General features: G+C 46.3%; 1 protein-coding gene across 1 annotated transcript; it reads left to right on the top strand.

The window, feature by feature from the left end:
- The first annotated feature begins 446 nt into the window (after nt 1-446).
- On the top strand, nt 447-24,658 carry GATM (glycine amidinotransferase). Its single transcript, XM_060260007.1, has 9 exons — nt 447-549; nt 7,329-7,553; nt 11,235-11,430; nt 12,593-12,783; nt 14,686-14,823; nt 16,438-16,602; nt 21,421-21,484; nt 21,597-21,713; nt 24,132-24,658. The coding sequence occupies exons 1-9, from the start codon at nt 481-483 to the stop codon at nt 24,242-24,244; spliced, it is 1,278 nt and encodes a 425-aa protein (XP_060115990.1). The 5' UTR covers nt 447-480; the 3' UTR covers nt 24,245-24,658.
- Nucleotides 24,659-27,907: the final 3,249 nt, after the last annotated feature.

The following is a 27,907-nucleotide window of genomic DNA, read 5'->3' as shown; positions in this document are numbered from 1 at the left end:
AATATTACTCAGGTTGTGCATTTTGTTAAGCACCAGTGCCCTTTTGTTTACACATTAAGGAGGTGGGGGTTTTTTTTGGGGGGGGGGGGGTGTTCCCCAAGCTCCATCTGAAGTGGGTTAGTCCACTCTGACCCTCGCAGCCTGTTGGTCGGCGCCGCTGCCCCGAGGAGCAGCAGTGGGGCGGTTCGGAAGGCCGGCGTCTTCCTTGGGCAGCAGGAGGACGAGGTGGGCCCTGGAGCGACCCCTCCCTTCCCCGCCGGCCGCCCCTGGCAGAAGCTATAAATGGCGGCGGAGGCGCGAGGGCCAGGCTCCCCTCCGCCAGGGCCCCCCAATCGGCCAGCCAATCGGGAGGCAGCAGCGCGGCCGGGGGAGGCCCATATAAAGAGCTCCTGAGGCGCGTCTCCCCTCGGCTTGCGCGGCGGTTGCTGAGTGTGGGGCTGCGTCGATCTTTCGCGTTGGAAGCGCTGAGCCGAGCGAGGGATGCTGCGCGTGCGGTGCCTGCGCGGAGGGAGCCGGGGGGCCGAAGCCGTGCACTACATCGGGTCGAGGGTAGGTGGGCGTGGAAGGACTCGCAGGGGGACCCTCAGCCAGCAGGGACTTCCGCGGCAGAGCTCTTCCAAGAACCAAGCGGGGGCTTTGTTGGGTGGTTTCTCCTGCAGTGAACAGATTTCGTGCAATCAAAAGCAGGCAAATGTGTGGTTTGGGGCGGGGGGGGGGTGTTGCTTTTTTCTGCATTCTGGAACAGGAAGCCACTGGCGTGGAATTTGGGGAGGGGGGAATTAATAAACGAGGAGACTGCTTCTGAGCACATGCAGAGTGCGTTTCCCTTCTCTGCTGCACACACCACGGATCTCAGGGCAGGGCGGTCAGCTCTCGGGCATTCTCAAGAATGGAGCCACAAAATGGAATTCACCGCGTTCATTCATTCATTCGTTCATCCCGGAACTGGAATAAAACTTGGGGTGGGGAAGTAAGAGATGTGACAGCATTTCAGAATTTGACATTTTGAACCTGAGGCAGGTTTTGTTTCTGAAAGTGGCATTTGAGAGGTTGACTTTTAATGGAAACGCTAGCTCTCCAAAGCACACTTCTAAACACAAACATATATACAGCAATATCAGTAGTTGAAAAAAAGAAGGTCGTTTTGAATTATTTTGCAAGTCACTTTGCTTAAGACTCTTTCTCCCTCTTTAAATTCACTTCTCTTTAATATGTAAAACGCTTAATGTTTACTTGGTTATTGAAAGAATATAGGTATTTGGTGATCATTTCCCTTCCTGTGCTGAAGAACCAACAGGGCAATCCTGCGAGTGAACCCTGTTAAATAGACCTGAGGAGGATTCTGAATAGACCTGTTTAGGATCCCTGTGCAAGTTAGACATCACTCCTGCCCCCCCCCCCCAAATTCTGCAGTTTTGAGTGTGATGCATTGGATCCTGCACATTGGAGGAGTCTCCTGAATCATTCCTTCTATTCTGCAGAGCTATATGCATGTCTGAATGGGGCACGCAGGATAAGGGAGAAAGGGGGCTTGCTGGAGTTGCTTGAGATGGCTGGCTACAGAGATATGATGGGGAAGCATGGCTAACCAGCAGATTAATATCACTACTAAAACAGGGTGTCAGACTAGGAGCTGGGAGACTCCATGTTCAAATCCCTATTCTGCAGTGGAAGTTTGCTGGGTGACTTTGGGCCAGTCACACACATTCTCAAACTCACCTGCCTCACAGGATTGTTGTGAGGATAAATGGAGGAGAAGGGAATGATGTAAACCACTTCGGGTCTGCCATGGTGTGAAAGGTGGGGTATGAAATATATAAATATACAATTAACAACATCATAAAGTTAAGAGTCCTGTAGCACCTTTAAGACCAACGAAGTGCTGCTGGACTCTTAACTTTATTCAGTTGCTTCAGACAAACATGGCTACCCACCTGGATCTAATGAATAACAGCTATAATAGACTGCTTACAAAGCTGAAATGTAAGGAATTAAAACCAGCCTGCATCATTCACTTTGTATCTGCCAGTTTTTACAGTTGAGGTGATTAAAAAATGTTTTTTTTTAAATGGTCAAAACTGTTAACAGGTAGAATAAGGTGCTGTTTTTGAAAGTTGGGTCCCCCCCTCCTCCAAACCTGAGTTCATACTTATTTTGAATGAATGACTCCAGAACAGGGTGATATGCTGTTCCCAAAAGCACGGATTAGTGTGAGATTAGAACTCTCCCCAAAATGGGCTTTAGGCAGGGGGGAAAAGGTAAAGGTAGTCCCCTGTGCAAGCACCAGTTGTCTTCGACTCTGGGGTGACGTCACATCACGACGTTTCCACGGCAGACTTTTTTACAGGGTGGTTTGCCATTGCCTTCCCCAGTTGTCTACGCTTTCCCCCCAGCAAGCTGGGTACTCATTTTACTGACCTCAGAAGGATGGAAGGCGGAGTCAACCGGGAGCTGGCTACCTGAACCCAGCTTCTGCTGGGATCGAACTCAGGTTGTGAGCAGAGAGTTTGGACTGCAGTACTGCAGCTTTAACACTCTGCACCATGGGAAAAGTGTACTGTTGAATTTGGGAGAAAGGAAGGAATCTTTTCTTGTGCTATGGTGGTGCAGGGGGGAGAGTCATCCCGAAGACGTACAATATCAGGATTGTAAAAAAATATCTTCCCTTCCTTCAATCTTGTTCCCTTTTTCTTGTTTTACCAGCCTGCTATCACATTCATAACAAACCAGAACGGCAAAATACTATAAAAAGAGCAATCAGTGTGTATATGAATGGAGTAGCATTTCATTAATGGTTTGTAGCAGCTTTAGAATACACAAAATGGTAACATGAAGAAGCACAGGGTAGTGATGCCAGCAAGGAGACCTCTGTGCTTACTCTCAGGGAGCTGCCTTCTACCATTGGTCCATCTAAGCCAGATCCATCTCATCTGGGCTAAGTAGCAGCAGCTCTCCAGGATCTCAGGCAGAGACACACACCTCACCTGCTGCTCCCTGATCCTTTTTAGCTAAAAGATTCCAGAGACTGAACCTGGGACCGCCTGCATGCAGACCTGATGCTCTACCATTGAGCTGTCGTGGCTCTTCCCCCGGGAACCTGAGGTCATGGAGAGAGTTGCCAGGCGTGCTGACTCCCAAGTTCTCACTTCCAAGATTGACACCCAGCAATTGACTTCTGTGTTCACAGCCACAAGAGACTCTCCTTCCTACTCCAAAAGACAACAAAACAAGACAAAAAAATCAATGTCCTATTCTCTGTTCTGATGTTCTTGCAAGATCTTGCTAGCCAGCAAGGCGGGTGGAGGAACTCTGGCCATTTACTATCTGCAAGCAAATGGATTCCTTTCCTATTAGGATGTGTTTGACCTTTGCCTCAGTGCCTGGACGACTGTAGGAGCCTGTACAGTTAATTTTGCTGTATCTTGTCACTTGAGCCAAGGTCCGTACACTGTATACACTAACCTGGTTCATAGCCTTGAGTTGAGTTAACCCTGAGAATGCCACTTGCTTGTGCCAAGGGTTCCATTTCTAGCCATCAGTATGCTTTGTAGCTTCTCCACCCCTGCCTTTTACTGCTGATCCAGCAGAAATGCACACCCCTCCCATATTGGGATGGGAATGTAGATCATTAACCGTCAGCAACAGGATCAGGCATGCTTGCTTGGACGCTGTCTAGGCTTCCCCAACAACTGCCGTGGAACAGCTGTGGCTCCTTTTGCTCAATAGCTTTTGCAGAGTAGGGAATCAGTCAGCTTCAAGCCACGCCCCCCCCCAGATAAATTAGACCCCTTTGGTATAAGCCAACAGCAGTGCTGTGCTGTTTGCATGGAGGTAAACCGTACCTTCTGCTGTCTGTGGTGTAGGTGGAGCTGTGTCTGATGTCTGCAGTCCTATATCTCGCAGGTGCTTATCATGTAGCAAATTGAAATATTCTCTTCAGATACTGGATCCTGAGTGTGAGATGTACAGATCTGGCTCATTAATGCAATGCCAGTCTCCTCCACAAGCTATGGGGCTTCTGTGTTGTGTTCACTTGCCACTCCTGGGAATTTTGTGCTCTCTGGGAAAGAGAGTGCTATTGGGATTTTCTGTCAGTCACTCTTGGGGCGTTTTCGCACTTACCTTAAGCCGGAGCGACATCCCTCTTCACTGCGCAGCGTCTGCACGGTTTTCGCACTAATTGCTGCGGAGCACCTGGAGGAGCCACAAAGTCCCGTGGCTTTTGCGGCGCAAATGTAAACCGGTTTTTGCGGTGCAAATGTAAACCGCCAAAAACCGGTTTACATTTGCGCCGCAAAAGCCACGGGACTTTGCGGCTCTTCCAGGTGCTCCGCAGCAATTAGTGCGAAAACCGTGCAGACGCTGCGCGGTGAAGAGGGACGTTGCTCCGGCTTAAGGTAAGTACGAAAACGCCCTTTGTTGTGATTGGGGCTGGAGGAGAGGGAAGGTAGAGAATCTGCCTTGTATACAAAGCAAGAGTTTTAGCCCTAAAGGTTTAGGAATGATCAAATAGTACTTCTCCCGAAAGGGTGCCTTGCAGCCACTTCAACCTGAGTAGTCAAATTTGGCCACTGGACAAGATGAACCTTATCAAGCAATTACGTTTTCAGTGGCTTGGTGGGTTTTGTTTTTTTTAAACCCATTTATTTAACATGAGAGAGACTGGAACAGCAAACCAGCTAAGATGTGGTTGTTGCAACGTGTGCTGTGAATGAGGTGTGGCTACGAGTAGAAGCATTTTGTTGATAGTGAAGATGCTGAAAGCTGCTGTCTGGTTCATCAGTTTGGCCATAGTCCATGGAATGCTTTCTGTTGATTTAAGGCAGCTTGCCTTGTTTCTCCCTTCCCCACCGCCCCCAGCACACACACACACTCCAGTGCTTTCATTCCCTCCTCTTTCCAGCTGGAAACAGCCCTTCCCCTTCAGCAGCAGGCAAGAGTGAGGCTGCTGCTGTGAGAGAAAATCTGGCCTTTGGGTTCCTCTTTCCTCTCAGCTTTACAGTGTTTCTGTTGCCATAAGTATGAAGGAAGCTAGATGGAGAGGAGACCATGCTCAGCTTCTCCTGCAGGGTTTTTTACATAGAAAATTAGAAGCAGTTTTTATTTCTTTATCAAAACCACTTGCCTTTCCTTGTGGTTCAAGCCAGCATCGTTGAGGGAGGGGAGAAGTCCAGATCGGATCCGTGGCCAGTGGCAGGAGGTGGGAGGCCTGTGTGATCGTTGCCCTATCCAAATATAAATCACCACCCCAATTTGTGTGCCGCCTCTCCAGACATGCCGAATGGGGCTCACAGGTAAAACAGTCAAAAGTTGTGGCCTTTCACCTGAGGGGCAAACAGCTGGTTTAGAAGTGATTGTAAATGGAGAAAATGGTAGTGGGGGAGGGAGAGTAAACATGCTGTGTTCTCACTCTGTCTCAGAAAGGCACTTGAAATCTGGATTGTGTTTTTTTAAGTGTCTTGCCAAATTATCCATGAGGTAAGTGACTCTGAGGCTTGAATTGGGGCCTTCAGAAGATGTGGCCTAGTGGAGCCAGAGCTACAGTAGGTAGGGTTGCCAACTCCTGTCGGGAAAGTCCTGTAGATATGGGGATAGAGCCTGAGGAAGATGAGGACCTCAGGAGGGTTTAATGCCCTGGAGTCTGTTCTCCAAAGCTGCCATTTCCTCCAGAGGAACTGATCTCTGTAGCCTGGAGATAATTTATCATTCCCGACGATCTCCAGGTCCAACTGTGGACTGTGCATGAGGTGCAAGATCTGTGTGACTGCCAGATAGTAAGGAACTTATCTGACTGGTCCTGGTATAAATCCCTTGGGCCCAGCCTTCTAAGTCTTTGCCTGTTCAACACAGCAGTATCCTTTGCCAGCTGCAGTTCAGGTTCCAGCTCAGGGGATGTTGTCCTGGAGATTGTATCCTCCATGTCTGGATTCAAGTGCAGCTATTCCTGGTCTCCTCTCATCCTGACCCTGCCATGCCCTGTTTGGGTGAGCTGGGCCCTCATCCCATTTACCTTCAACCTTGCTCTCCTACCCAACTGGGACAAACGCCAAGCTTGGCTCCTACATTGGAGGCACTTGCAAAAGCAGCCTGCTTCTCTTGTAAAACTGAAGAGATTTTCAGGGCATTATCCATGCAAATAACAGCTGTCTTTGTGTGAGCTGTGTCGCTTGGAGCTTTGCTGTTCATAGAAGACAAGCCTCATAATAGTACTCTTATCTCACGGTGCCCCACTTCTGTGAGTGTGCTACGTGTAAGAATGGTTTACAGTGCAAATAATGCTACATCTGCTCTCCAAGGCAAATAAGTAGCTGGTGGCGGAAAGTGTCAAGTTGCAGCCAACTTATGGCGATTCCGTAGGGTTTTCAAAGCAAGAGATAAATGGAAGTGGCTTGCCATTGCATGTCTTTGCATAGCAATGCTGGACTTCCCTGATGGTTCCTTCCAAGTACTAATCCAGGCCAGCGTGCTGTAGTGGTTAACGGTGTTGGACTAGAATCAGGAAGCCCCCAGTTTGAGACCCCACTTGTCCCATGGAAGCTCGCTAGGTGATCTTGGGCCTGTCATACTCTCTCAGCTGAACCTACCTCACAAGGTTGTTGTGAGAGTAAAATGAAAGAGATGAAAATGATGTCCGCTCATTGTTGGTGGTGGCGGCAACTATAGTGTTGGGCAAGGTATTGGAAAACAAACAATCCCTACATTGAGACAATAGTCTGAAAAAAGTTGGGGCATTGGAGTCCAAGAAAGAATTGCAGCACAAATTGTCCAGACTGAAAAACCATTGTTAACTAACACATTTGTTGAAAAGTGGTATGTTTTTTAAAAAATATATATAAATGGAAAGTCTGCTTCTGTATGTTCGATGCCAAAGAATTTTGTGCTGTACTATGTTACTTGTAAATAACTATTGTGAATGTGAAAGGACATCTGTATGTCTACTCTTGTAACGAAATCATGAGTAAGCTTTAATACAAATTTAAAAATATATATGTTAGGCACTTTGGGTCCTGATTGGGGAGAAAGATGGGGAATAAATGAATTAAACAAATAAGGCCAGCCTTATTTAGTATCTGAGCTTCAGCCATAGGCAGCTAGAACCCTAAACTTTAATTTAAAAAAAAAAAGTGAGATCTTCAAAGCAGACTAAAAGGAGAAAACACAACCCTTCTCATTTAGCAGTGATCAGGGTGAAATTTAGTGTGCATGTGCCACTGACATCGTGAGGACTAGTAGACTGGTTTCTCACTTAGCAGAATGATCTGGTTTCTTTTGAAGACTGGCAACTGTTTGTCTAGCTCAGTGTAATTTTCTGTTTAATTTCCTTCAAGCTTGGAAGAGCCGTCATAGGGTGGGTGCAGCGAACTTTCCAGAGCACCCACGTAGCTGCAGCCTCCCAGACTTCCTGTGCTGCTGCTGAGGACAACAACAAAGCCCCTGACCCCGTTCCCGAAGACTGCCCTGTCTGCTCACACAACGAATGGGACCTGCTTGAAGAAGTCATTGTCGGGAGAGCTGAAAATGCCTGTGTCCCTCCTTTTTCTGTGGAGGTCAAGGTATGTCCCCTCCTTTAAATGCATTTCACGGCTTCCCTTCTTCCTCAAGTGTTAAAGAAACTCTGCAGAGGACTGAATGTTACAGGGTCTATTGCCCTGCAGGAGAGAGAACATCAGGCATTTACAGATGCATAGGTAAGCACAGAGAACTCGAGCAATGTGAATCTCTTCTGTAATGTGAAGACTGTTTCCTTTGCATTGCATGTATGAGCTTTGTGCATGTGTAGAGCAGCAATTTGGAAACTGCTTGTCATGCTGCTGCCTTAGTGCTCCTGTTTTAGATTTTGTCAGGCCTCATTTTGGGCAGGAGCTCACAGGAGCAGAGCTCCGGAACTTCTAAATTTTATTGTGCTCTTTCTTTCTTACCCCCCCCCCCCCCAATACTTGCTTCTGGGCTCCATGGTTCAAACCCCCTGGGAGAATTTTGCTGAACTCTAAGATTTCACAAACTTTCTAATGTTTCCCCCCACAAAAATGGAAAAATAACCAAAACATATAAAGCAAATAGATGGAAATCTTCCTCATGCCACTGTGGCCACATAGGAAAAAGTAATCTAAAACGTATGATAGGAGTAAGGTTTTATTATGACCATTATAATTCAAGAAGCATTTTAAGGTAGATGCTCAGCTGATATAATTCAGTACACCTTCCGGTGATGTCAGGGGTGTGTGGCATATGCAAATGAGTTGTGCTAATGAGCTCCGGCACCTCTTTTTCTACGAAATGACCCCTGGATTTTGTAGGAATTGTCGTAATCCTTTGTTGATTTTGTTGGGACGTTTGCAGTTACCTTGTGTGTAGAATGGCAGACAGTGTGATAGAAACACTAGAAATGACTAATGCTTAGATAGATCAGTCTGGCCCACAGGCTTCAAGTTCATCCTGAATTAACTTCTTCTCCCCCGGTTCTTCTGTCATTTACACAGATGGCTGTCTTTGCTTGTAGTTTTTAAAAATCTTCACTTGGCACTTCCTGGTGGAAACGCCAGTCATATGGAACAGCCTGGCTCGATTCCCTGCCCGCCATGGGCTGGTTTGTTTTTTTTTTTGCAAGAGAAACGTACGGGTAGATCTAGTGGATTTCTTCTTCCTGTGGCTTTAAATAAAATCAGACGCTATAAAACATCTGAATTTGGTCACAGCTCTTAAGTGTACACCTTCATTAGCTCTGCAATACAGCATGAATTGAGGAAGCCAATTCATTTTCTGCATGCACTTAGTTAAGAAGACTGGCTAGAAGTTGTCCTGTTGAGATTCGCTTTTGGAAAATATTTGCCTTAGTTGATTGATTCAATCATCTTCTTGCTCTTAGTATGCTGAGGGTGCTACCTGATATTAGCTGCAATTTGTGCCCATTGAATGCTCACAAAGAAGTCCTGAGAGGTCGCCCCCACCCCCACCTTTAAAAGCATCCAGGCTAATGAAGAGTTCTGCAGAACCCAAAAGTTTGCATGCTGTGATGATCTTAAACATGGCTTTGGTTTATGCTCCAGTGGTTGTTTTTAGCTGTGTAAATGGGAGCTAGTCATCTTCAAAGCACCTTTGAGCTGGAAGCTTAAAAGAACACTAAATGAAGTCTCTTCTTCTTACTTTGTCATCCCCCCCCCCCCCCATAGTTAGCCTTTGTGTCAATGCCTCACTTCTCCTCTCCTGCTCTTCAAAATTTAGCTTGTGACTGTTTCCATATATATGTGTGTGTATATGTGTGTGTGTGTGTGTGTATATATATATATACACACACACACACACACATATATGTATATATAAATTGGGGGGTCTTTGGTCCTCGTGCAAAGTTGCTGGCTGCTTAGATATAATAGGGGGAACGCACAACCCCCTTTCCAGTTCCCACAATAAAGAAAGAAGAAATGCAGTCTAGAGTATAACAAAATTGGAGGTTTTATTTTTTAAAAATCAAGTTATCTTTATAATCTCCTAAGGTTAATGTTTGAAAACACGGTCTGCAAAACAGTTGTTCCTCTGGCAGACAGTGACAGTCTTGCTTCCAGTCTTATTCCTGGCCTCTTGTAAGGCTATGTGGCTGTGGTCTCTTGGCAGAAGAGCTCTCCTCTTGGGCTGCGTACCGTACACTTGGCTGCTGCTGCTACTACTGGAGCGATTAATCTTCTGGCTGTCAAAGACCCTGCTGAAATTTGATCAGAGTTACAGATGTGAACTGTTGGCTGAGGCTTGGGCAGTTTGGCTGATTTATTTTAAGGCAGACTTAAAAAAAAAAAAAGGCAATCTTCACTTATTCACTGACACTTTTAAAGCCTTAATACGTGGCATGGGAAATTTCTTTCTTAGAGATGCCATTTCAGACTTTAGCCAAGTTTAGGATGAGCAGAGAACTGGCTTGCTGTAGCAGGGCGTGGGGTGAACAAGGGTCATTTCAAGACTGAACTGCAAAACAAGGATTGTATTTTAAGAGCATTTACTGTGGTTAATGTTTGGTCCTTCCAATACTTTTAGCAGGGTTATCCTCTCCATATGGACTTAGGGGAGGAAATTTATTTATTTATTACTTTCCATTTATATCCCGCCCTTTCCGCAAGCGGACTCAGGGCAGCTTACAACATTATAAAAACAATCAGTCCAATAAAACATATAAAACCATAATTTACATATCAACTTTAAAACCATTCTATAGCGCTATTTCAGTCCAGTATAGGCGGTATACTTCTCGACTATGATCGCCAGCATTCTATAGGATGTCCGGTGGCAGCCCTTATTCATTTAGACCGCAAGAGGGATGTGGGCTCCACTACAGCATTCTTCAGCAGCCCTGTGGCGCAGAGTGGCAAAGCTGCAGTACTGCAGTCTGAGCTCTCTGCTCATGACCTGAGTTCGATCCTGGCGGAAGCTGGGTTCAAGTAGCCAGCTCAAGATTGACTCAGCCTTTCATCCTTCTGAGGTCGGTAAAATGAGTACCCAGCTTGCTGGGGGGAAAGTGTAGATGACTGGGGAAGGCAATGGCAAACCACCCCGTAAAAAGTCTGCCATGAAAACGTTGTGATGCGACGTCACCCCAGAGTTGGAAATGACTGGTGCTTGCACAGGGGACTACCTTTAACTTTCTACAGCATGCTCTTAGTCTTGTTATACCATTCATGATGGAAGAGCAATTGCTGACCATTCCAGCATAATCCTTCTATTATTGCTTGGTTGTCTACAAAAATGTACTACCTAGTAGGCTATTCAAAATGGGAAAAATGAATCTAAATTGGGGGCAGGGGGGTTAGCAGGAACTCTTTTGCATATTAGGCCACACCCCCTTGATGTACCCAATCCTCCTGGAGCTTACAGTAGGCCCTGTAAGAAGAGCCCTGTAAGCTCTAGGAGGATTGGCTACATCAGGGGTGTGTGGCCTAATATGCAAAGGAGTTCCTGCTACAAAAAAAGCCCTGATCTGAATGGAAGTGGGATACCAGATGCCCGTTGGGTATGGGAACTTAAAAAGATCATGAAAGCAAGGCAATGCATTTAGTAGGTTTAAGGAATTCTGTGGCATTGTGTAGGTGCATTATTCACTTAAATGCCTTAAGTAAGCTTGCAATTAAAAATAAAATCTGGGTAGATTTGTTTGGTGGATTAGCTTTGGTAAATGCTATGTAATGTTAACAAACTGTTTTGCTGAATTCTTGATCTCTCCCTCTTTTTAAAAACTTTTTAACAAATAGGCCAATACCTACGAGAAGTACTGGGGATTTTATCAGAAGTATGGTGGCCAAAGCTTCCCTCGGGATCATGTTGAGAAAGCAGTCGCTGAAATAGAAGAGATGTGCAATATTTTGAAAATGGAAGGAGTGGTTGTCCAAAGGCCAGAACCACTTGATTGGTCGGTCAAATACAAAACTCCCGACTTTGAATCCACTGGTAATTATTGTGCTTATGGTTGAATGGGATGTAAGGTCAAGTTTACCAGTTTAAAGTTGGAGGGGTATAACTAGATTTTCCAACTGACCAGCTGTCCACCGGTATGACTGTTTTTTTCCATTTCTGGCCAGCCAGCTGACAGATGAGAAATTTTCATGCAATGTATGCAATAGCAGAGAAGCTGTTCGTGCTTTTTAAAGCACAGAACATGCTGCGCCTTTAAGCTCTCTGCAGCACTATGCTTGCAGCCAATTTTAGCTTTCATTTTCACCAGAGGCTTTTCTTGCCTCAAAAGCAGATTTTCCAAAACCTGAATTTTTAGTTGTCTTTTCTGTCTCCCTTTCCTTCCTGATCCACAGAGAGAGGGGAAATGAATTAGCATTTTTTCTGTTCACTTTCCCCATTGATCTCTCAACTCTGTCCCTGACAAACAGGCTTTTGGACCTGGACCCTACTGAACTCTGTCCCTTGACTCCACAAATCCTGCCCTTGGGTGGGTGAGCCCTGGGCTGGACTCTGCTCCAGGTTTGGTCCTTCCAACAACTGACAATTTTAGGCATAAGAAAAACCAAAGAGCATCATTCAGATGTAAATAATTTTAGTGGGAAGCTTGCTGTGGATGTACACTCACAGAATTTGGGGCACAGGCAGGATCTTCTTCATTGGATGGTGCTCAATGGAAACCTGTGCCCATTCTTCTGGTTTTCAAGTGAAGCTGCACAGCACTGATTGGCTGGCCCTTATGTCAGTTGCAGAGCAGGGCTGGCCCTAGACTGTCTGGCACCCTAGGGAAGGCTAACTTCTGGTGCATCCCCCGCCCACTGCTAAAATCACTGAGTCACGTGGGGGTGCCGGATTTGGCGCCCCCAGAAGACTGGAGCCCTATGCAATTGCCTAGTTTGCCTAGCAGCAGGGCCAGCTGTGTTGCAAAGTCATCTATCTCTGCTTCTTCTTGGAACAAGGCTGTGTTGTCCTGATTGGCTGGTCCTTGCGTCAGCTGCAAAGCCACTTCCCACCTTCCTTCTTGAGAAGGGCTGTACTTGGTTATGGTCTTGCTAACAGTCGCTCAGACCCCAAGTTTACTATTGGAAGCATCAAGGCTACTATGAATAGAATGACATATAGAATAGAATGTTAGCCTTTTTCCTTTCTTCCTTGGTAGGTATGTATGCAGCCATGCCGAGGGACATTTTATTGGTGATTGGGAATGAAATAATTGAAGCTCCGATGGCTTGGCGTGCCCGGTTCTTTGAGTACAGAGCCTACCGGCCCATTATCAAAGACTACTTTCACCGTGGGGCTAAATGGACAACAGCACCAAAGCCCACAATGGCTGACGAGCTTTATGACCAGGTTTGGTGTTCCGGCTGTATGAAAGAAACACTAGAAATGACTAATGCTTAGATAGATCAGTCTGGCCCACAGGCTTCAAGTTCATCCTGAATTAACGTCTTCTCCCCCGGTTCTTCTATCATTTACACAGATGGCTGTCTTTGCTTGTAGTTTTTAAAAATCTTCACTTGGCACTTCCTGGTGGAAACGCCAGTCATATGGAACAGCCTGGCTCGATTCCCTGCCCGCCATGGGCTGGTTTTTTTTTTTTTTTGCAAGAGAAACTTAGTAGAGGTTCACGGGTAGATCTAGTGGATTTCTTCTTCCTGTGGCTTTAAATAAAATCAGACGCTATAAAACATCTGAATTTGGTCACAGCTCTGAATTCACAGCTCTGAATTTGGTCACAGCTTAACTAGAGCCTCGCTCCGGGTATCTGCCTCCCTCAGTCCTGGAAGACCCCAGGTGATGATGATATTGGATTTATATCCCGCCCTCCATTCTGAATCTTGGCGCCTCAGAGCAGCTCACAATCTCCTTCCTCCCCACTCTGTGAGGTGGGTGGGGCTGAGAGGGCTCTCACAGCAGCTGCCCTTTAAAGGACAACTCCTATGAGAGCTATGGCTAGCCCAAGGCCATTCCAGCAGCTGCAAGGGGAGGAGTGGGGAATCAAACCTGGTTCTCCCAGATAAGAGTCCGTACACTTAACCACTACACCAAACTGGCTCTGGGATTAAGTTGGGATTAAGGCTCAGAGGCTGCAGTCAGACTGGAAGGTTGGTGTGGTTTGGGTGTGCTGCTAATTACCCTGTTGCATTTTGTGGCGGAGATTTTCAATCAGACTCCCTCCCTGATCCGGCCTCCCTGCGTGCTTCTTCCGTGGTTATTCAGATTAGTGCTACATGTCAACCACGGAGTGCACAGTCCGATCTTCTTTTTTAAAACGTTGACATTTTAAAAGAAAATATTTATTGGTCACACATCTGGTCCAAAAAAACCCTGAATGGCCAAACTGGAATTAAAGGCTCACATTTCTGATGAATGGGTTTGAGCATGCACCAGAGGAGCTCCAACATCCAGCCATACGGGATGAATGTGTGAGGATCCATATGCACCTGATTTTCTCTGGTGCCTACTTACTCCATATCCAACTTGTGATATGATGGGGTGAGAATGACTGGGGAACAGCTACCAGATGTGGGTGTGTGAGCCTATTTAATCCGTTACGGAAAAGCAACTATATTGGGCCAAATGGCGACTGCAGCCAGAGATGGCACAACCTGGTGGCTGTGGCTAGGTGGTGCCCATGGCATCTCATTTCCTTCTATTTCCTGCTTGCTGGCTAGTCACAGCTGCACCAGCAGTTGACTTTGTATCTCTGGTGTGCCAGCGCTGGACTACTTGGGCAAACATAGCACAAGGGGTGGAAGAGAAGGTGGCTTTACAGTTCAAATCTTCATCCTCTTAACAGTGCAGTTCCCATTTTACATACAGGGTGGAGCAGAGGCTGAATATCAATTTGGCCAACACTTTTGCGTACATACATGAGCAGAAAATGTTAGCCAAGTGTGCTGAACCCCAAACATTTTCCCACTTATATGGGAGGCCAACAGGACCGGCATTGTTGGGGAAAAGGAGTGTGGGTGGTCCAAGCATTTGTGTGCTTGGGTGGCGAGAGGGCTCATGGGGGGCTAGGGGAAGGGTGCACAGTCCTGTGGGTCAGTAGGTAAGAAGGGAGATATGAGCAGGGAGCCTAGTGGCAGGCAGAGAGGAGAGGGGTCTTGGGCATTGCCCAGGACCCCCAAAATCTGCAACTGGCCCCCCGTCTCTCTGTGCATCAGTTTTGTTTCAGCCTTTCCTCACCCAACAGGCCACCTGACCAGCATCTGAGACGTGCCTTGTCTCCCTTCTCTCTTTCGCTAGGATTATCCCATCCGCACCGTGGAAGACAGGCACAAGCTGGCTGCCCAGGGAAAATTTGTCACAACAGAATTTGAGCCGTGCTTTGATGCAGCTGACTTCATAAGAGCGGGAAGAGACATCTTTGTGCAAAGAAGTCAGGTGGGCAGATCTGTTGCTTGCACCTTTCCTGGGTTATCTGTTCTTTTGATAAACTCTGTGTTAGATGCAGGGGTGGAATTCTAGCAGGAGCTGCTTTGCATATTAGGCCACACACCCCTGATCACACTCCTTTGCCTAATTTGCAAAGGAGTTCCTGCTAGAATTCCACCCTTGGTAGACTGCTGTGGCCATCGGGCTGCTTTTGAGGACTGTTCAGTAAGCTTAGTTGATCTGACATTTATTTGTTTATTCATATGCTGCTTTTCTCACAAATGGGGACTCAAAGCAGCTTACAACACAAAACATGTTGCAGCAGTACAGAAGAAATGCAACACACATATGGAAGGCTTCTAAAGACAGAGCAGATCTTCCATTTTCTTATTTCATTTATACCTCACCTTCTCCCCAGTGGGAACCTAAAGCAGCTTGCATTGTTCTCCTCTGTTCTGTTTTCTTGAGAAGGTGAGTTAGATAAGGCTGAGAGAGTGTGACTGTGAGTTAGGTCAGGCTGAGAGAGTGTGACTGGCTCAAGGCAGCAGAGCAGTGATCTGAACTGAGTTCTCCCAGATCTTAGTCTAAACACTCAGCCTTGATCTTAGAAGCAGGCAGCCATCTTCCCATAACCCCCTGGGCTGAAATGGAGATTCAAGACTGCTCAGAGTGGGGATTTACCCAGCCACAGCCCCAATTCCCCATTCTCTCCAGGAATTGAGGAGTGGGAGAAAAAAATGGCCTCCACCTAGTGACATTCTGAAATTTCCCTTAATCTCTACAGTAAAGACCATCAAGACTAGAAGAGGCAGTGTAGAACTCCACCCGGAAGTGACATCACATCTTTCCCCAAACTACTCCCTCCCCATGCACTGCCCTTCAGATCTTCTGGCATTTGCTGAGGCAGTGTTGGGAGCCCTACCACTGACTGGAGCAGGCAATTAGGAAAGTGTATTTCCAAGAAGATAATACTTGTCAAATACGAGAAATTATGAAATTGCTGAGCAGTCAGGTTAGAACGGATAAAAGGAAGTCCTTCTTCACCCAAAGGGTGATTAACACATGGAATTCACTGCCACAGGAGGTAGCGGCTGCTGCAAGTATAGACGGCTTCAAAAGGGGATTGGATAAACATCTGGAGCAGAGGTCCTTCAGTGACTATTAGCCACAGCGTATTGTTGGAACTCTCTGTCGGGGGCAAGTGATGCTCTGTATTCTTGGTGCTTGGTGGGGTGGGCACAGTGATGGACCTCCTGATGGTACCTGGGGGGTTTTTTGGCCACCATATGACAATGTTGGACTGGATGGGCCCTTGGTCTGATCCAACAAGGTTTCTCTTATGTTCTTATGGATTGATGTTATAGAACACTTTCAACAATTTGAGACATACTCTGTGTCCTCTCCCTCCACAAAAACACACATTCTTGGAGGGAAAGGATACCCCCCCCTACTTTTTCCTTTCCCCTTGCTGTTAACAGCAAGAGGACTGGGCTGCTTGTATATCTGAAATGTGTCGAAGTCAACGGCTGTTGAGGGGGAACTGTGGGAAATGTAGGAATGAAAGACTGTGGACCCAGATGGTTGTTCTTTTCATTGCCAGGAAGCTCTCTGTTTCTGCTCTAGGTGACCAACTACTTAGGTATTGAATGGATGCGAAGGCACCTTGCTCCGGAGTACAGAGTGCACACCATCTCTTTTAAAGATCCCAATCCCATGCACATCGATGCCACATTCAACATCATTGGGCCAGGCCTTGTGCTCTCCAATCCCGATCGCCCATGCAATGAGGTGAGGAGGAAAGGCAGTGTGTGCAGGACGGTGGGGGGGAACTATATGGTAACCTTCAAAAGCTTAGAACAAGCACATGGTTTAAGGTTATAGCTTTTAGGAGGGGGCATGAAGATCAGACCTCCTCAGGGATATTCCCTTCCGAGGATTTATGGCTTTTGTTACTCAGTTAAGAAGTAAATGTGTTCCTGTTCTTCTTTTCAACGAATGCAAAGGCACTGGAATAACTTAAGTACTTATTTTTTCACATTATACAATTTATATGTTTTAATGTAGTGAAATGAGTTTAAACACAGTTGGCCACTGGAATACTAGTTTGCTCTCTCACCCTCACCACACTTCTGGCAACAGGCCTGAAGTGGTACAGCCCTCCCAGCATTAAACTCCTTCAGAATATAAGCGGGAGGTGGAGTTTCTGTCTTTAAATGCTTCTCTTACCAGTGTGTGGCTAGCCAGCAGGGCCAGAAGTGTCCTTCTCAAGGTACACAAGGCAGAAGCATTCCAGGACTCCCCCTCCACCCCACCCCTTGTCTGTCTGAATAAATTCTTTCGACTTTTCAGGAGCTACTAAAAAGGAGCTCTTGTTTTTCCAGCAATCAGAAGAGAGCTGGGTACAAAGGTTGTGACCCATTTTTACAGCTTTTTAATCTGAACAGGCTCTTCCTCCAACTTCTTATCTTCTTTAAAAATACATTAGCAGAATAGTCATCAGGCTGTGCTCTCTGTGTGCCTGTTTAGTTTCCTTAGGGAGAAAGAATTGTGGACACCTGGCACATGTGCAGTACTTTATCAGCAGGGCAAGGAGAGGGCACTGGAACACTCATTGGTTCTATAGAGGAAGAAGTGCTCCCTTGTCAGCCACTTGTTTTGATCCTTCCCTGGAGATTGGGTAAGCTGCTCTCCTCCTCCTCCTCGATGGGGAAATGACTGCAGCAAACACTATATAGTTTAAAGCAGGGGTGGGGAACCTTTATTCAGCCAAGGGCCATCTGGATATTTATAACATCATTCGCGGGCCATAAAAAATGATCAACTTAACAAACAGTGCTCCGCCAAGGGAGAATGATTCAGGCCAGCAAAATTAATGCAAATAATTGTTTTTCTATTTGAAGTCATGGGGAGAGCCTAATTTGGTACACACACACACACATGGCCCACTGCCCTAGGCAAATGCATAGGTCCAGGGCTTTTTTGTAGAAAAAGCCCAGCAGGAACTCAGTAGCATATTAGACCACATCCCCTAATATTAGCATATTAGGTCACACACTCATTAGCATATTAGGCAACACCATCTGAGATAATCAAGTGCAAACTGAACGGTGACAGTAACAGGCCCTACAGCAATTCTGGCCGGCCAGCCAGGCCCCAGGGAGACTGCTGCACAGTACATCTGAGCCCTGTGATCCCTGCCTGGCCCTGGGGAGTCTGCAGCACAACGCGGCTAGGCCCCATGATCTTGCTGGCCAGCCAGGCCCCAGGGAGGCTGCCACATGGCTTGGTTTGGTCCAGCAATCCCCGAGGGCCACACCAAGTGACCTCGAGGGCCGCATATGGCCCTTGGGATGAAGGTTCCCCACCCCTGGTTTAGAGCAGGGGTGTCAAACTCATTTGTTATGAGGGCTGGATCTGACATAAATGAAACCTTGTTGGGCCAGGTTGTGTTTGGCTGGGCCATGTGTGTACCTATTTAAGATTAGGTAGCAGAGATATAAACTTTTTAAAGGACACAGACAAACACAGTTAAAGTTTTTTTAATATATAAACTTAAAATAAAACATGCTTAAAACATTAGCACTTGTTGGTCTTTGTATTTCGTGCATGGGATCTAAGGAACTGGGCAAAGGAAGCTCTTTCCCTGCCTTCCCAGGAGCCCTGGAGGGGGAGGAGCCTTAACCAATGGAGAAAATCGAGGTTTTGCTTTGTAGCTCATGTGCAATGGAGTAAGCCTTGCAAAGCAAGCTGTGATGCAGAAGGAAGCAAGAGGGAAGGAGGAGGAAACAGACAAGAGTCTGTTGCTTGGAGGCCTGATAGGACCCCTCCGGGGGCCTGATTCGGCCCCTGGAATTCATGTTTGACACCCCTGGTTTAGAGAGTATGATCTTTTCACATTAAAATTTTAAGTTAAATTAACAGATTGGTGGTGCAGGGCCGGAGTAAGCAACTGGCAGTCCTGTTCAGCCCTGGGAGTTTCTTGTCTGGCCCTCAGCATAGCCCTGATCCAAGGACAGTCCTTTTAAAGGCAATTTTCTTGCATAAGAGTCAAGATAAACACACCTGAAGCTGCCCTATACTGAATCTAAATGTTTGTCCATCAAAGGTCAGTATTTTGCCTTCTCAGACTGTCAGCAGCTCTCCAGGATGTGAGGTGGAGGTCTTTCACATCATCTACAGTCCTTTTAACTGAAGATGCCAGGGACTGAACTTGGGACCTTCTGCATGCCAAGCAGAAGCTCTTGCTGGGAGCCACAGCCCTTTCCAATAGGAGCCCTCTTCTCTTCCCCACCCCCACTTTGACACAAGCAGCGATAGCAGCAGGTTTGCCACTGTTCAGTCCTTATATACTCAGAAGAAACCAAACAAAGGAGCATACAGGGAGAGCCCTCTGTCTGTTCACACCCAGCAAGGGGAAATTTAGGAGCCCTTTGCCTCTCTGTATGGTCAGGGGAGAGCTCTGCCAAAGCCTCCCTTGCTGTTCACTCTGGGAGAGGAGAGCATTAAAAGAGCCCTTAGCCTGGATCTTGGTTTTTGTGGAAGTGAATCCGTGGGCACAATCTGTGTTGGATAAAAATATGGACTTTTTTTTTTTTTAAGAAAAGCACTGCTGATCAGAGGGGTCAGAGAATTACTGAGTTAGAAGGGGCCCTAAAGGCCATCTAGTCCACCCCCCTGGTCAGTGCAGAGCATCCCTGACTGTCCAGTCGCTGCTTAACGACCTCCAGTGAGGGGGAGCTCACCACCTCTCTAGGTAGCTGATTCTACTGTCAAACACCTCTTATTGTAAAAAAGCTTTTCCTAATAGCCACTTGGTACCTTCCCACCCTTAATTGAAACTCATAATTGCAAGTCCTCTCGTCTGCTGCCAACAGGAACAGGCGATGAGGAATGGTCACACGGTCTTTGATAATAGAGGTTACAGCTGGATTTGAGATAATGGTCAGCCTCAACCTGTTTGAGATCTTGCTCTTCCTGTATGTTAGTTTTGACAGGACAAAGACTGGGACCGATTTTCCACCCACCTTACGCCGCTCTCACATTCCTCTGCTCAGTGGGGCTTCCTTCCGGTTTCACACTGTCTGCCCCAGGGCTGCAGCTAGCATCGCTTCACGGGGCGAACAGAAACCTCTAAAAACCAGTTTCTGTTTGCCATGCAAAAAAGCTGACGCTAGCTGCAGCCCTGGGGCAGATAGTGTGAAATTGGAAGGAAGCCCTGCTGAGAAGAGGAACGTGAGAGCGGCGTAAGGTGAGTGGGAAATCGGTCTGGCTCTACTAGGCCATTTCAGGCTAGAAAAACTGTGCTGAGGGAAAGGCTTAAAGCCGCCTCTTCTCCTGTTCCATTCAAATCCATCCTGAAGATCTTCTATTAAGTTATTTTTTTTTTAAAGCTAGGAAGTAGCTGTGGACATGCGACTCTCAGGGTCATATCTGTTTGTGGCCAAGAAAGGAAGCTGAGTTGTTGGAATAATCCAGTTTGTTACTACAGAACCAGAGCTCCCCCTTGTGATAAAAATGAAGGTAGAGAGGTCTTAAAGCATGTTAAAGAAATAAGTCACGGTTCTTTCTAAAAGTTAAGAGCTTAGTTCTGAGAAGCCTGGGGAAGATTTAAAAAACCCATTGAGCCTAAAAATAGAACAGATCAAAGATGTCCCTTCTCTCCCTTTAACTATCCCCTTCCAGATGACAGCACAGTGAAATTACAGTGTTTTTTTCAGATTCCTGTTTTCTTGTTTACTATATAATTATTTGGGAGCCTGTCTTTGCTGTGCTCTAACAGTACCCTGAATGGTTAGATTTGTCTCATGATACTTTCCCACCACTAGATGGATCACAACTAAAAGGTAAAGGTAAAGCACCGGTCGTTTCCAACTCTGGGGTCATTTCTTGTAGAACGTTTTCTGAATTTTTTCTCTTTAATTTAAATTGGAAGGAAGTTCCAGTGGCACAGACCTGTCTTTTAGCAGTAGAACATTACATAGTGGGATGGGGTGGGGAGACAACTCAAGCAAAATAGCCAGCTCAAGCACTAAAAGGTAATAAGATCAGGTGGTAGGTGAATAGCTGAATGTCAGGAGTTTCTTGAATGAGGAAGTACTATAGAAAAGGCCCTGTATCTGGTAGCCTCACACCTCCTTTGTGGATAGGTGGGCTGCAAGAATTATCCCCTGGATAAGGAATAAGAATGATCGGTAAGGTGTCCAAGCTCTGCTCATGACCTGGGTTCAATTCTGGCGGAAGCTGGGTTCAGGTAGTTGGCTTAAGGTTTACTCAGCCTTCCATCCTTCCGAGGTTGGTAAAATGAGTACCCAGCTTGCTGGGGGAAAGGGTATGCAATGGAAAACCACCCTGAAAAAGCCTGCCGTGAAAATGTCGTGACGTGACGTCACCCCAGAGTTGGAAATGACTGGTGCTTTACCTTTACCTTTTAGTTGTGATCCATCTAGTGATGGGAAAGTATCATGAGACAACACATGACTGGTGAAACTGAAGAGGAAAAGTTGTTGTGTGCAATAAAAAGGAGCAGAGAAGAACACTTAGAACAGGTTCAGAGAACCATGCTTACCAGATTCAAAATGTCAAGTTTTAGAATTTCTCTGTTTTCAGATCGAACTCTTCAAGAAGGCAGGCTGGACAGTGGTTCACCCTCCGTTGCCCCTCATTCCTGACGGTACGTTCTGGTTCCCCCTTTGAAGACCAGTCTTGTTTTATAACCCAAGGCCCAGAAGGCTTGTCTCGCTGTTGCACCCTGAGCACTCAGAGGTCTGTATGATTGCATCTAGACCACCCGCTGTGGATGTCCTCCAAATGGCTCTCCATGAACGTCCTGATGCTGGATGAAAAACGCGTGATGGTGGATGCCAATGAGTTCCCAATCCAGAAGATGTTTGAAAGCCTAGGTAGGATGAGTGATGGGAAAGAAGCCAAGGTTGGGGGAGAGAGTCTGTGGGAAGCTTGGCCTTCCCAGGAACACTGCAGGCCCTTGCCTCATGCAAAATTGATTTGGGATTGTTCACTGCCTTTGGGTCCTGTGAGCTGGATGGGAGGGCAGCAGACACAAGTTTTAAATAAACCAGGCCATACTGAGCTAAAAATGTGAGGGTAACTTTCTGGAGCTCCTCAGGATCTCAGGCATGGAGAGCATTGGACTAGTATCTGGATGACCTGGGTTCAAACTCTGACTCTGCCATGGATGCTTGCTGGACGACCTTGGGCCTGTCACCCCCTCCCAGCCTAACTGACCTCTCATGGTGGCTCTTGTGAAGATAAAATGGAGGAGGAGAGAACAGTGCTCTCAGCCATTTTGGGTTCCCATTGGAAAGAGCAGAGTATAAATATCTAAATTAATAGAGGTCATTTCCCAGCACCTGCTACTGAGCCCAGACTGTTAATGCCACAGAAGGAAGTGGCTAAGGGGGCAGAATGCTGGGAGGGCAGAATGGATTGTACTGCTTGAAGCTGCAAGGGGAAGATCACATTTTCAGAATACTCCCGTATGTTTACAAGCTCCCTGCAAATGGAAAACCAGCACAGCAAGCCAGGTGGGGAGGGGAGCAAGTAGAACCTCTCTCTTCGCAATGTTACTTCTCTATTTTTACGGAGTTTTCTTTATGCAAAGAAGTAAAACTAGAATCCACCACCTGCAATCTGAAGTAAGGTATACCCATGGCCAGCCCATTCACTAGGCAGCCCTAGGTAGCTGCCTAGGGCGCAGGCCAGGCAAGGGCACCAGATTGTGCCTCCCCAACCACCCCTGCCTCCAGGGCAATTCATATTGCCTGGGAGGAGAGCCCCTGGGAGCTGGGAAGAGCCACATGTTGCCCAGCCTCTTCCGCAGCACCCACCGGCCCCACGCAGGCAAAGGTGGAGGGTGGGGCTGGCTAGGGCTGCCCCTGGGTAAACCATTCTACTACCGCATTCTCTGGCATATGCAAACCAGGCTTAAAGTGTTGATGCCTACATGCATTTGCTCTTCTCCTAAGCCCTGGGCCCACTCCAGCATTCTCCATGTGAAGCTGCCTTGCACTGAGGCAGCCCATTGTTTGTTTATTGTTATTTATTTACAAAACTGGTATCCAACTTTTCTGCCCTTACAAGGGCTATCAAGGCTGGTAATAATATATAGTTGGTAAAACATACATGATAAAATTACATTTTAATACCATTAAACAACCCTCATTAGCCCAGTATGGCAGGATCTCCAGGATCTGATCCTTCTCAACACATGGTACCTGAAATCCTTTTAGAATCATAGAATCACAGAGTTGGAAGGGGCCACAAAGGTCATCTAGTCCAACCCCTGCTCAATGCAGGATCAGCCTAGAGCAGGGGTGGCCGTACTTATTGAACGTAAGAGCCACATAAAATAAATGTCGGATGTGTGAGAGCCACAAGCAAGGAAAGTTGGAAAGAAAAGTAGAAATAAAGCAAATAGATGGGGAAGGGAGGTAAAGGTGAGAAGAAAGCAACTTTAACTTTACGTGCATTCTCCAAGCCACTAGCTGGCTTGGCATGGAGAGGTGATTTTAAGAGACAAATGCCTTTTCCAAGCTGACCGATAGAGTAGTGGGGTGAAAGAGCCACAGCTTGGGCACCCCTGGCCTATAGCATCTCTGATAAGCTGCTGCTTAAAAATTGCCAGTGAGGGGGAGCTCACCCCCTTCCCTCAGGAGCTGATTCCACTGTTGAATGACTCCTACTGTAAAGAAGCTTTTCCTGATATCCAGCCAGTACCTTCGTGCCCTTAATTTAAACCCATTATTAGGAGTCCTCACCTCTGCTGACAACAGGAATAGCTCCCTGCCCCCCTCCTCTAAGTGACAGCTCTTCAGATACTTAAAGAGAGCAATCATGTCCCCCCTCCACCTCCTCTCCTCCAGACTGAACGTTCCCAGATCCCTCAGCCTTCCCTCATAGGGCTTGGTCTCCAGGTCCCTGATCATCCTCACCACTCTCCTCTGCACTCCCTCCATTCTGTCCACATCCCTTTTGAAGTGAGGCCTCCAGAGCTGCACATGATCCTTTTAGCTGTTCCCTCCAGCACTCAAATGTTGGTTGCAATCCCAGCACTCTGAGGCTTATAAGACAGAACCCTGCAAGGCAGAAAGAGGGGTAAACAATTAGGTCAAGTGCTTCCTGCATGCCTTTTCTTGTATTTCAGCTTCATAGCTGTGCCAGGATCTAAGCCCAGATCTCTCCAGTCCAGCACTCTGTCCATTGCATCACCCTTTGCCTCTGATAGCAAAGCTCCCTGATCATTCTTGGAGAGCTTGAGCCAGGATTCCTCAAAAGTGTCTTGCCTCCCCTTTACCTTACAGGGATTTCGACAATTAAAGTCAACATCCGCCATGCCAATTCGCTGGGAGGAGGTTTCCACTGCTGGACCTGTGACATCCGTCGCCGTGGCACCCTGAAGTCATATTTTGATTAGACATGGGCTGAGTTAGCCCTCCCATGGTTCAGCCTGCGCGAAATAAGCATGGGGTGAAGAGATCGGTTTCATCTTTCTGCTTTAAAATACAGAATGTGAATGCATGAGCTGTAGAGCTTGGAACAATGGTGCCCTTAACAGAGGTCCTGCAGACAGTTCGTTCAAAGGGCCAGTGTGCACATTATGTGGAAGACAGCCACAGAGCAGACGCCCAACAAGCCAGTCACCTGATAGAAGCATAATTATATGTGTTTGTCACAGCCCTGCTTAACGCTTTTCGGTGTACAAATGCAGACTGCCTTTCGGAAGTTAGCACTGCAGTTTAAACTGTAGAATTCATTTTCTTTACCTACTCCTTTTATAGAGAAACACCTGTCTTGAAAGTGCTCCTGCCCTGGGTGTGCACTTGAGGAGAGCTGGTATAATGGCCAGTTCCGTACTAGACCTTTAATCCTGGTTCAACCCTGTCCCCAAACTGATTTTCTACACTAGAATCATAGGATTGTAAACTCATGGAGTTGGTTTCTGTGATTACATGATTCAAGTGTCGACAGTTTGGGGACAGGGCTGAACCAGGATTAAAGGTCTGACACACAGCCAAATTATACAGGGCACTTGGGATCTCCTGTTGGATTACCTGATATGCAATTTAGCCTCAAAAAAGCAGCCACTTTGTTGATGATCGGTGTCAATCAGAGCTACCACACTAGGGTTCCTTTCCTTTATTCAGATACGTTCCCTTCCTCTAATGCAACTCAGCCCACAGAATCCAAGCCAGAGATTTTAGAAGGACCTAGGTTTTTACTCTTTTTTTAAAAATAGATGTTATTTGGATTAGGGTTTTTTTTATATCACAGAATTTAGATTCTGTGCAGATATGACTGTGTGAAGCCAGTGGTAGCCCTATCACATCTGCTTTGCTTCTAGAACTGCCTGATATTCACACCTAAGTGCTTGGGGGATGAATGGGTGTGTGTGCTAACTTTTGGCTTCCCCTGCTGTATCACATTAACAGGGCACTCCTAAGCAGGGTCACACTCTTCTAAGTTTTCAGTGCACTTAGAGGTGTGAGTTCAGGTGCTTAGGGAAGGCACCTCCTCTTCTCATCCTTTAGCTGCATTTAGCCCTGATAATTAAAAAAAAGATGGGTGATGTTATACCTGTCTTTTTGCTTACCAGGGCTCAAGGCAGCCTAGTTTAAATCTGGAAAACAGCATACATAGGAGCAAGGAAGAGAGAGTTTTTAAAAAACCTTCCCTGAGCATTGTGGCCTTGATCCATGCATGGATGCAGTGGTGGTTTGAGGCTGAAGTACAAATCGGGTGACCCAGTAGTGAGTTCCCAGTGTTGTGCAGTTTTGGCCCTTAAGAAGAAACTGCAGTCCAGGTTTAAGCCATTCTGAAGCTCATGTTGGCCCCAATGTTGCCACATGGTTTTAGGACAAGCCATAAATCTCTCAGTCCCAGCAATATGGAGTTCTTAAAAATGGTCTAACTTACAAGGATGTTCTAAGAATTTTGACATGGTGTTTTTTTAATGTGTGTATGGAAATCATCATGACCTCTGGTGACTGACCCCTACTGGGGGCTTGGAGGCTATTCATAGAGGTGGCTAAATAAAGCCTGCCTCTGCTGTCCCAGCTCTGGTATTTCCAGGAGATCTCCCATCCAGTTACTTGCCAGAGTCAGTTCTGCTCAGCTTCCAAATTTTGACAGCATGCATGAAGTATTTTGCAAACACTGAAAGCGTTACGTATTCTCAGGCTCTGGAAACATGTTTGGTGTATTCTGTAAATCACATAATATGCAGAGTGGCCCTTAGCTAGGGGAATCCCCTCCGCAGCAGCACAGGTCTTCTGGCTGGCTTTTTGAAAGACTTCCTTCTTGATGTGAAGTTCATACCCTAGGTATACAAAAGTTGGCAATACTTCTCATTCAGCTAGAGATCAGCCAATAACAATCACGCATCTACCTCTGCTTGAAATTCGATCAAAAAGGCAGCTAGAAATGTTAGACCTGAGTTTGACATTCTTTCCAATTGATGTGTTTTTTTTTAAATGTGTGTGAGTATGCATACCACACTTTTTTATATAAATAAATGGGAAATTAGGACAGACGTAAATGCCACGGCTTGGATCCTGAACTGCTGTTCTGTCAGTGTAAGAGCAGTTCCTCTGATGGAACAGCATTTCTGTTGGGAGTGGAGGGGAAGGAGATTTTCTCCAATTTCCCCTCTCCCACTGTTGCCTCCTAGCATTGTTCATGGGTGGGAGGAAGGGTCCACTGAGTACAGGAGGACAATTTCAGAGGGCAAAAAAGACAACAGTGGTGGTAGGGGAAAAGACTGAGGAAGTTCCCTTCCTCTAATGCAACTCAGTCCACGGAATCCAAACCAGAGATTTTAGACGGACCCAGGTTTTTACTCTTTTTTAAAAAAAAATAGATGTTATTTGGATTAGAGGTGTCTTTTTTTTAGTAACAGAATTTAAATTTGTGCAAATCTGACTGTGTGGAGCCTGTGGTTGCCCCATCACATGTGCTTTGCCTCTGGAGCTGTCTGATATTCACACACAAGAGCTTGGGGGATGGATGCACATGTAAAGCCTGTAGGCACGGTCCTTGCCTTCCTCTTTGGGGGCATAGTAGAAATGGCATGGATTGAGCCTTTGTGTGTAGGAATCCATGTGCACGGTCTCCTGCTCCAGTGCATGACCATCAGATGGCCCCAGAGGCAAGGAAAGCATGTTGGAGGTTTGTCGTCTAAATGGTCCCCCACACCTGTGGGCTTGACACATCCACTTTTGTACTTTAAAAGACTCTAAATGTCTCCATTTAAACTTCCATGTTCCAAAAGCTTCAGTGTTGCAGCCCTGATTTGGGAAGTAGTTTATTTCAGTGTATCCTGCCTCATTTAAGATTTTTATATTGAGTTTTCGCTTTTCTTTGCTTCTTTTTATTATTTTTTTCCAGCATGATACATGGGATGTCATGTTTGCACATCTCCCTTTGTGGACTTGTTTACATAAAAATAAGCTTTCTTGTTAAATAATGTTTACTATTACAATACGCGGAAAATGCAGATACTGGAAATCTACTGGCACACACAGGTGTTGCACAATAAATTTTTAATACTTATTTTCTGAACCAGTATTTTTATGCTATTAAAACATTTTTGCATTGATAGCGTGAACTTCTGGTGGCTCATTTCGGCTTCATTGTACATGTGTGAGGGCACTGTGAGCAGTTTGGGTACCAATGTAATTTGAGCTCCTGGCTCAATTTGAGTGTATCCAACTCCCTGTGGACTTTATGGAGTGGGACTTCCTCTCTCCTGCAGCTTTCCAGCTGAGCCTTGCAACATTTTGGGCCTGCAGACCCTTGGGAACAGGGCGAAGAAACATCAGAATATTTTCCAAAGACTTGAGAGTGATTAAGTCTTTTGGGTAGGCGGATGCCATTTTTCTGGAGCATTTCTTTGGACCAGGGTTCACAGTCAGATCCAAGTCTAGGTAGAGGTGGAACCCTTAAGGTGGTTCATCACAGGAAAAAAAATAGTAACAGAATCTCCTTGTTGCAGAGACTCAAGGAATCCCAATGTGGAAGCTTTCTGATAAGAGTGAAGCAATACCATGTGATCTGTTTACAACAATCCACAGGCTAGGCT

Source organism: Heteronotia binoei, chromosome 19 (genome assembly GCF_032191835.1).
Source record: "Heteronotia binoei isolate CCM8104 ecotype False Entrance Well chromosome 19, APGP_CSIRO_Hbin_v1, whole genome shotgun sequence".
Classification (NCBI taxonomy): Eukaryota; Metazoa; Chordata; class Lepidosauria; order Squamata; family Gekkonidae; genus Heteronotia; species Heteronotia binoei.
This window is presented reverse-complemented; position numbering and strand designations above follow the sequence as displayed.